The 10,483-nt window shown below is 40.2% G+C and overlaps 1 protein-coding gene across 1 annotated transcript; it reads right to left on the bottom strand.

The window, feature by feature from the left end:
* Positions 1-2,778: 2,778 nt before the first annotated feature.
* On the bottom strand, positions 2,779-9,869 carry dalrd3 (DALR anticodon binding domain containing 3). Its single transcript, XM_075476331.1, has 13 exons — positions 9,459-9,869; positions 8,094-8,401; positions 7,648-7,958; positions 5,430-5,488; positions 5,249-5,350; positions 5,098-5,162; positions 4,564-4,622; positions 4,320-4,402; positions 3,956-4,082; positions 3,612-3,670; positions 3,380-3,496; positions 3,215-3,283; positions 2,779-2,939 (listed from the first exon to the last, which is right to left on the bottom strand). The coding sequence occupies exons 1-13, from the start codon at positions 9,720-9,722 to the stop codon at positions 2,820-2,822; spliced, it is 1,743 nt and encodes a 580-aa protein (XP_075332446.1). The 5' UTR covers positions 9,723-9,869; the 3' UTR covers positions 2,779-2,819.
* Positions 9,870-10,483: the final 614 nt, after the last annotated feature.

The raw sequence follows: 10,483 nt of genomic DNA, 5'->3' as shown, positions 1-10,483 counted from the left end.
ATGTATATTTGGTGATCGATTACTTTAATTAGCATGGTATGTATAAACGTTATGTCCATCTGTGTCCCTGAAAATACAGACGAACTGAGAGTGCGCCACGATTATTTTAATTGTGCAGAGTGGAAAAACACAAAGTGTGGCTGGCAGATGTTTGTCTGCAGATGTTTGGCAGTTTTATTCTCATTCAGGTGGACAAATATATTTACATTTCATGATGTCAGGTTTTAATTAGGAGGGAATCTTAAGTAAAGGTAGGATGGACTGAATGTTATTTGGCTCGAAAGCTGTATTTTGTTTTTGTTTTTTTACTAAAAGCAAGTGATACCTATGACTATGTTGGATGTGTGAAAGATTCTTTCTAAAAAATGTTTCACTGCTTCGCCCTTAGCTTGAAAGTATTATTAAAAATTGTGGAGGTCAACTTGTAGCCATCCAGTCTCCAGTCTTGATTCTGTGTTGTGGATTTATTTTATGATATGGTCGGAATAAAGGGATACAATGGGGATGTGAAAAAGGATGGAGAGGAAAAAAAAATCATGGGTGGAAGGTCAGATGTTGAGGGCCTGAGAGGCAAAGATGTGGCAGCAAAACAGAAGCCGTGCCGATGTAAATTAATACTATACACCTGATATAAGCAGCATGTAGGACAAAAGGTAGTGTAGTTTGTGCACATCTCCTTCTTTAATACTGTTGTAATTACAGTGGCAGACAACAAGTTTCTGTAAATAAATCAGCATCTTCCCTTTTTATAATAAACAAAAAAGAAAAGAGGCCATTAAAAAAAAAAATAGAAAATCCATAGACATTACGTTTACACGGGTCAAATAACATTTCATGCAGTGAAAAGAGAGTTTGTTAGATGTTTGTGTACAATACATCGGTTTAGTTTCATCTTGACATGAGACTCTTTAACAGAATGTAGCTGAACGATAAAACAGACTATGGCACATTTTAACAGACGGTAGGTCACATTTTAGACACGCCAAAGGATTCATTTAAGTCTTTATTTCTTCCCTCCAAAAGTGTATAAATAGGATTTTTAGCATAAAACTCTATGATTTACTCTATTATTTTCATGCCATTTCATGCATTTTCTAAAATTGTGGCTCAAAGCCCTAAAATACTGCTAGTGTACAATATTGTCAATAACTTAGAAACGGTCGTTACACCAACTTCTTTGATTTGTCAAGCAGGATAATTGTGGCTAAATTAAAGACTCTGAAATATTCACAGGAACACATCAATTAAAACTCAGAAGCAGAATATATATTCTGTACAGATCTCTATTTTTTTTTTAAACTGACAATAAATATATATGTGGCATTGATAACTACAAGGTTGTTAACATGTGTGAAATGTCAAAGAAAAACAGTGGAACAACTTTGATTTTTTTTTTTTTTTTCTTTTTTTTTTTCCTCTTTAGGCAGTGACTAAGACACCTGCGGGTGTTTAAAAGAGGAGAGACAGTTATGGGACTTTTCAACAACAGACAATTGGTTTGGTTTTTGTTCGTGTACCAGTTCTGTGTGCAACTGTCTTCTCCAGTTCGAACTCCTGCTGAAATTCAGCAAATGTACATTATTGTCACTAAAAATTGAGTCTCGAACAGATGAACAGTTCCTTTCCATTTTGCTTATCTGCATGATCTGGACTGACACCACCTCTTTTGCTGGACCAGAACACAGCTGTTTAGCCTGGATCGTTTACATTAGGTGTGAATATTTTAGGTTTCAAACTAACTAAATATCTGCAAAAAAAAAAAAAAAAAAAAGCCCAGAACCTCTTCTGCACACATGACCCAAACCATTTCTCTGTTTGTCAAAAAGAGTCTTTAGTGGCATTAAGTGGAGGGGTCATAACATAAGGCAGTTTTAGAAAGTTAAACAAATCTTGCTACAGATTAGTTAGGACATGTACATCAATGTTATTTTTTGGCACCAAAATCAGTAACACATCACTAACAAGTGGTTCAGTTTTGTTGGTTATTTTAAGACATAAATCTATTAAAGTTGATCTTCAATAGAAAAAAGCATCTCAGCTTCACTGAGACACTACAGATTGGTCCATTTGGTGTTAATACTCCAATTCCTGATAAAGTCACTGTAAGGAAATCTTCACAAGCTTTTAGTGAGTAATGACGAAAAGGAATAATTTGACATACTAACTTCCTCACCAAGAGGGCGAGACTGATACGATCTGAAGCTGCCTTGAATCTCCTATCAAAACATTTAATTATTTTCTACTCTTAAGTCAATTTTTTACAGATTAAGCAAACAAACAAAAAAAAAGATATAATATGCCAATTACTAACATTTAAATGGTTCTGGTAAATGCACTGTGCAACCTGGGCACAGAGCCTGGCTCGCTGTTTCATCTTTTTGCCAAGCTAAGCTTATATAAGCTAACAGTGATTTACTGTAAAGACATCTGGGTGATATCTATACTCTCGTCATCTAAAGCAAGATGTCAAACTATTCCTTTAACAACATATAAACAGCTCAAGTCTTCCAGAAAGAAGAGACGATTTGGCCCAGATCAAACTGAAGAAAGACTATGGCAGATCAGGACTTTTCTTACCCATTACCACTGAGGGGTACTGAGGTCTTTAGAATATTCAGTTACAGTATGTCCAGCTACACTGACAAAGACGCAACACAGCGAGCATGTGAAATCTGATTTAAGTAATTATTATAAATTATAATTAATTAGCGGTAACAATGCCAGAAAGGTGAGTGTGTCAGCTGGATACACAGCACATAGGGAAAGTGTGTTTGGGGGAGGTAAAGCTAACGTTGACGAATGGGAGGATTGTGTTTAGGCTATAGCTGCCTGATCGGGGGAAGGTTAAGGATCTCCAGAGCACTGTGGTAGAGCTCCCTCAACGCTCTCAGCAGATGGAGACGACAAAACATCTGGTTGAAGAGATGAGGCAACGGCTCCTGGAAAGAAAGGAGGGAAAATGTCACGGCACGTGTGAAGCTAAGAAAAAACAAAAAAAGATGGTAATGATTTAGTGTGTTTGGGAGAAACGACAAACAAAATGTAGAGTTAAATAATATAGACATGTACATAGAAAAACCTTGTGTGGTTTTAAATATTTCAGTACATTTGCACACATTAGTACAAACATAAACCAATTTTTTATGGCTACAGTATAAATGGCATTTAACCTCCTCTACGTTGAAATACACAAAAAACATGAATACGTCCTCACCCCCAACACGTGGACTCTGTTGTAGTACGAACTGAAGTCTTTACTGAGAGACACGAGAAATTTACAGATCTGAGGGACACAAACATTTATGAGTTACATAAAAATCCTCATCCTCAACTCTCATTTAGTGGACACCATTGTTGAGCTTTCAGCTTTTATGCATACCTGTTCAGTCTTAATGTTAACTCTGGCTCCTCCCCCTTCACAATCTAGCACCTGCCCTGATTGGTCCAGCAGCTCTGAGAAGGGAATGAGGTAATTGAACAGAATAAGCCACTCGCCCTGTCGGTGAAAACATGACAACGGCACAGCTTGGTTAACACTGCAACGCAGTAAGGACTCAAAAAGGGAACAATTCTAGAAGTAAGAGACAAAAACAGGTAGAATTAATTGGCACCTCTTCTTTCAGAGCAGAAAAGTCCAGCTGGGAGCCTTCGGGGATTTCTGGGTACAGACCTGCAGATAAAAATAAGAAACTAAATAAATTCACATGAAAATGTGTTGAATTTTTTCTTTATTGTTATTTCATAATAATAGTTTGCTCTTTTGTCTTTAACACAAATATATGTTAAATAAGATGTGCTGATATATTCTAAGGCAACAACAATAGCACTTTTTAAATGAAAGGCCCTCTTGTGCACTGAAAAGAAACCGGAACAGAGTCTTTCAGACAGAGAAGAGGTGACGCTGCACTGTCATTTGTACAGTGGGTTAGCAGAGAAATTAAAGTTGAAGTCTCACCCTTCTCCACTCCTCTCTCGTAGCTGTCAAACAGAGTGTGCAGTCTGGCACAATTGTACATCACAAACACTCCTCCACGCGGCCCTTTGGTTGACACGCCCCCTTCCCTCTGGACATCCAGCGTCACCTAAACAGAGGGCTGTCAATCATTCTGACTCCATTAATTAAATCATAGTCGCTTGAAGTATCTTTTCTGCTTACAGAGAGTCGTCCTGTACTGACATGCACGTGAAACACAGACTTAAGTAATTACTGTCGGCATCTTTGGAAACACACAACCCTTCACCACACATGTAGCACAGCACCAGCTGCTTGGCACAGTCGGATGAAAACGCTAAACGCTAAAGCTAAAATGTTGACTCACTGGACTTGTGTGGACAGTTGACAGCAGCTCAAATCTGACTGTGGCAGAGGTCATCACCTTGATGATGTCATCCCAGGTCTGGCCTATAGGAGGAAGAATCATTTCACGCAAATTGACCAACTTCAAAAATAGTTGTAGCCAATAATTCAATGAATTCAAGTTACTTTCTTTAAGCAGGGGGCATACATGCACTGAGTGCTCATGTAAATACACACAGGAGCAATGCTTTTAAATGAACACACACCTTCTACTTGATCTCCGTACTTCATCTCTGAGGCTTCCTTCATCTGACCTCTTCTCAGCCTGGAGGAGAGGTGAAAAAACAGAATCAGAATCAAGTTTTTTGCCAAGTAGGTTTGCACTTACAAGGAATTTGACTTGGTGTAGTTGGTGCAGACAATATTGATATATATACAGAATCTATATCTATATATATATATATATATATATATAAATATATACACACATATAGATACGTAGTTAATGTCACGCAGAAGGTCTGAAGATGCTACGTTAATGTAGTAACAGAAGCCTCATTTGTACGTACAGCTGGGTTAAAGATAAAATGCGATAACACAGACACCAAGAACAGCACCATCAGTGCCCACTAGTGCTCTTAATATATTGTCTTATATATGTCTTGCGGGGGAGGAGGAGAAAAGATTAGTGGGGACCGAGGGGAGAGTAGAATGACCAACAGACAAAAGGTGGAAATGACGTGAGAAGATGAGAAAGAACAAGTGGTGAGACATGGCTAAAGAAAGCGATGTTTTCTTACTGCAGGTATTGTGCAGCAGTGAGGTGAGAACCAGGAGTCTTTACAGGCCCACACACAAGATGTCTCTGCAGCCACAGAGAGCAGAACAGGTAAAAACAGGAACACAATGCACTAAAAATCATCACGTGTGCAAAACAGTGTGGCTGGTCACCTGCATATGTGTCGCCCCACTGGCTCTCCACAGCATTGCTATCTGCTGCTGGCGGAACTCATCTTGACAGGAAGTCACATGTAACGCTATCACCATGGCTACCTGCAAAAGAGACAGCAAGGATGTTTTAATGAGCAGAAAGGAAATCAGTAATATGTGATTGTGTGATTGTTTTTCTTACTGCGCAGTCAGCAGTGGACAGGTCCAGCTGTGCCAGGTGGGAGACGCCGTCTCTGTGAACTGAAACAAATACACCAACGTAATCTTATGTTTTTTTCCTACGGACATCTGAGGTTATCACAGACTTCTAGCTATTAGTTTGGTCATTTCATTTTTATGTTGGTCCTTTAAAAGCTGACAAGTAAAAGATACATTTAGATTAGCATCAACACATCAAGCAGTAGGAAACTTTTAACCTGACTTTGTCTTAGGTCTGAATTAAAATGGCCAAACATCACCTCAGAGGCCCAGCAGCTAACACAAGTACACTGAATCTAGTTTATTATTTAATTAAAACAACACGATTTCCTTTAAGTTACCATCAAACCTCACAACAAAGACAGGACTTCAAGACAGGAAGTCACAGGCCCAGCCAAGAAGCAGCTCTTATAAGGTGTATTCATTTATTTATTCAAGAACATGATCCATCAGATTGAGAGCATTATTTCTGGCTTCCACTGTCTAATATTATTAATAGTAATAATAATAATAATAATGCATTTTATTTAAAAGCGCTTTTCTAAATACTCAAAAGACACTTTACATAAACAAAAAAACAGAAAATCAGCAAAACAATTTAAAATAGTACACTAAAAACACGTTAGACTGAGGTTAAAAGATCTGAGATTTGAAGGTGGACAAGTCAGTACAGTCACAGATGTGTTTGGGGAGTTCCAGAGGGAGGGGGCAGCTGCAGAGAAGGCTCTGTTGCCTCAGGTTCGGTGCTTGGTTCTAAATGGTGGAGTAAGGAGGTTAGCAACAGATGAACGGAGTCAGTGAGTCAGTGAGGTAGTACGGGGCCTGATTTTGGAGGGCTTTGTGTGTGAGAGAGGATTTTGAACTGAATACGCTGTGACACTGGGAGCCAGTGGAGGTTCTGGAGGACAGGAGTGATGTGATCGCGGGTGCGGGTGAGCAGACGTGCAGCTGAGCTGAGATAAACTGTAGTTTATTTAAAGTTTTGGATGGTGTTCTGTAGAGGATGCTGTTGCAGTAGTCAATTCTGGAAGTGATGAAGGAGGGTTTCAGCAGCAGAGAAGGCGAGTGATGGGCGGTTTTACAATATTGTAAAACTCTCCCTCACACACTGTGCATTAATTTAGCTCTGCTTGTGCTCCAAACTGCTCTTCTTTACTCAATATGTTTGCTTTATTGGACTGTTAAAATGACATCAAAGTATGAATGAATCTAAACTTAATCATTTTATTTAAAAAATAGACTGAGATAACCTTATTTGGGCGATCAAACTTAACAGACAGGAAACATCAGTTTTCTAGGGCCTTTGGATTTATATAATTCATAAATAATTACGCAGGGTAGTTCTCTGTGCCAGAGGTTTTGAAACAGTTAGTCACACCTTTGTTTCAGTTCATCTAGATTACTGCAGTTCTTTGTATACGGTTTTAGAGCAGTCGTCTCTTATCTGGAATAAAATACAGCTGCTCATCTTTTGACAGGAACAAGAAAGTGATGATTTAACACCCCTGTTGGCCTCTCACCAGCGGCTTCCTGTTCATTACAGGATTTTATGTAAGATTTTATTACTGGCTGTCGATGGTTTGATGTTGACCAATCCCGACGCTTTTACATAAGCAGAGGGGGTCGTCTCTTTGCAGTGGCTGCTCCCAATCTGTGGAGCGTACGTTGTGTTTTACTGTGCTTTTACTGGATGTTATGTTATTGATTTTGGTTTCATTTGTTGTACAGCTATTTGCTGCAACTCCTTTTTACTTTGTTTTAAAAGTGCTCTATAAATAAAATTGACAGTTGTGTTGATCAGTGACATTTTGTCCGTTGCCTTGTCAGTACATTCGATTTACTTCTTGGAGCATTGCTTGTGGGTGGCTGTTCTAACCTTAACCTGGTTCATCTGGACTTTTAAATATGTCTTTCTGGCGCAACTTCAACAAGCGATTTTACCATCTGTCAAACATGACCGAATGATTGAAGTGAAATATGTGAAGATGTAATGAAAAGAAATATGATATTCAGTCTTATTTAGTAAGTTTAATTTATGTATAATTAAAAGATGCCAAAGCCAAAGCCCACGTCTTAGACTGCCAAGTAAAAATTGAAGAGATTGTGTTCTAAATAGCATCCCTGCTTAGACAAAGTTGCAGTAGAACAGAGTTCAAGTTTTTTACAAACACAGAGCATTAAACATGCCGGCTTGACCTTACCTGCGCATGTGCCAAGGCTGGGGTCGTATCCCAGCAGCCCCTCCTCTTGGAAAACTCGTTTCAGGTTGATCCGGAGTGCTCCCTCGTTCTCCACCTCCTCCGCTTTCCTCCCTCCCCCTCCGCTGGTCTTCCTGCCTCTCTCTGTTCCCTTCTCTCTGTATGGTGAGTTCTCAAGCGCCTTGTGGATCTTCTCTTCCCGCTCCTCAATCGTCCTGTTAGCTGCTGCTGTCGGCCAATCAATTCCAAGAGCTCGTAGGAAGGTGATCATCTCGCTGTCTTCGGGAAGCGTGGGGCAATAGAATACTGCAAATCTACATCAGGGAAGGAAAGGGCTCCCCATCAAACCATTTACTGAATTACTACATTAAATTAAAGGTCTGAACCTTTCATGCAACGCCCTGTTCACAAGCACCTGCTGTTCTGCTGGAATTTAACCAGAGACTCACCCCTGTCTTCTCAGCAGTGCCCCCATGTGGTCAGTCAACAGAACAGTCCTCAGCTGGCCCAGACTCAGAGTGTCAGGAGTGGGTGTGTTGGGTTTAGGGTGCAGTGCAGGACAGTTGAGCACCACACAACCTTCCCTCTGACATGAGGGCTTTAAGTACTCTGTGGTTGCACCTGCCAGGACGGCCCTGAACGCTGCGGCCCGGTCCACCCGCAGCCTTAACCCTTCGCCCATCACCTCCCCACCTGCCACAGGGAGCACCCCACTGCCACGAAGAGAAAGGACTCTGGACATCACTGGAGGAGGAACCTGGTTGGATTCAACATTTACAGATTCATGCAGCGGCATCGACTGAAAACACAGCCAATGTGTGAAGAAAGAAAGACTTAAACTAAAGTTGATATGAATTTTGCAAGTATGAGCAGTTTTCTGATACAAGATATTTTTTTTTAATGCAACAGTAGTTTGACTGAAAAACTTAACGTCTTTCCAATTTATATGACATTAGTCTTGCAAAAAAATGCATGTCAGAGTCAATCTCAGTGCAAAAATATCAGATACTGGTGTCTGCATAAAAAACATTATTGCATATCTACTGCATAAACACATTAGATGTGTTCTGTGAATGCTCCTGATGCGACATAAATACAGAAACATTAGCACACCCAAAGGATATATAAACATCCACACTGCAGATAATCTTCTTGAAGACATTATTTTAGGCCCTACTGGCATTTAAACATCGGGTTCAATTTGCATCTGACCCACATTGTGTCTGCCACACATGGGTTAATAATTACAGCTGCAGGCTTTTGGTGTCTGGTCGATCGTGATGGAGTATATTCAGCGACCTCTGATCAATTCAGTCGTTATGTCCGTTTCAGTGACATTTAAAAGTATTCACATTTGGTTTCTGTGAGTGTGCTTTAATTAACGATGGACGATTCAAATCAACTTTCAGCAGTGTTTTACAGACGAACCGGAGGAACCCGCTGAACTGTACAAAGTAAATAATTCCAGTTCTACTTTGGCTGACGTTCCAAACAATTTGAAACACCTCGGAGAATGTCGCAGTATTACTGCGCTTAACTAAACCTGGCATTCATACACACCTGACGAGGAACTACATCGCTTAGCGGAAGAATTAATGTGGAGTTTTGGCCTAGAACTTTACGTGCTAATTAACGGTTAGTGGAGGTACGTCTGTCACGCCGTTTAACTTAGTAGATGAATACATTCAGTTATGACTTTTCTTTGTTGTTGTTATCCCGCAGCTCTTGTCTGTGATACAAGAGCTAATGTGAAATTAGATAATATGAGACATCATAAAACAAGCATCGAGACATTTAAATTGCCCCACACCAACCTGTCCGTCCGCAAACAGCGTGTTAAGCATCGTGGTCGGCGACAAGAAGTCCCTGTTCCGCAGGTTTTTAGCGCTGCTCTCCTTGAACCAGAGCTTCTCTGGGTCGGGGAAGACCCTGTCGCCGTTTCCAGGGCTCGAGCCGTGGACATTTTCACGCTTCCCCCGCAGCGCGGAGCTGAGCGCTCGAACGGTAGGAGTGATCCGGAGGGGCGAGAGCTGCTCGGTGTTCTCCATCACCGCCACAGCACAAACAGGTGAGCACATTCACACCGTGTTCATATCATCTGTAAAAAAAAACGCCGGGACGTTGGCTGGGCCGATGCAGGCTGCGCTGGCCTTGCGTTATTCCAGCCGTAGCGATCACTGGTCGGTGTCTTGATGTTGGCTGTAAACGGGGACTGCATTGGCTGTTTACTCTTTGCGGAACTAATAAAATACGAGCAATTGTTTCTTCCGAGGTACATTTTTGTGTCGGACTAGTGTTGCGCCACCCAGTGAGATGCGAGGTAACTACAATAAGGTATCCAAAAGTAATTGGACACCTTATTGAGCTGCTTCTACTCACTGCAGATAATTGTGACACAAGTCCCACATAATGCTCTGATATATTAGTCCACAGATGCCTTTACACAAACTTACTAGTAACATTTATTCCTGTAACAGCTTAACTAACTTGAGACAGCACATTGTTATGTAGAAAGTTTATGTAGCTCAGCGAATTTTTGTTTTTGTTGGTTTCCTTTTATTTTTTTTTTAACTGATTTCTTAATCCTCTTGTCATTGCAGTACGAGTAAATGAGAAAAACAGATTAAATACAAGAATAAAAATTACTTAAGGAGCTGAAGTAACTGCATATAGACAGACCTGCTACTAACCTTTACAATTAATATATTGTCATCGTAAGTTACAGAATCAAACAAGTTATTGATTTGTGTTCTGATCTATTACACTGCCTTGATTTGAGTCTCTTTTAAATTTTGAATACAAGTGAATGATTCACTGTGTCCTCTTTTAACACAGCCTC

Source organism: Odontesthes bonariensis, chromosome 10, assembly GCF_027942865.1.
Source record: "Odontesthes bonariensis isolate fOdoBon6 chromosome 10, fOdoBon6.hap1, whole genome shotgun sequence".
NCBI lineage: Eukaryota > Metazoa > Chordata > Actinopteri > Atheriniformes > Atherinopsidae > Odontesthes > Odontesthes bonariensis.
The sequence above is the reverse complement of the archived record's forward strand: the minus strand, read 5'-3'. Positions and strand labels throughout refer to the sequence as shown.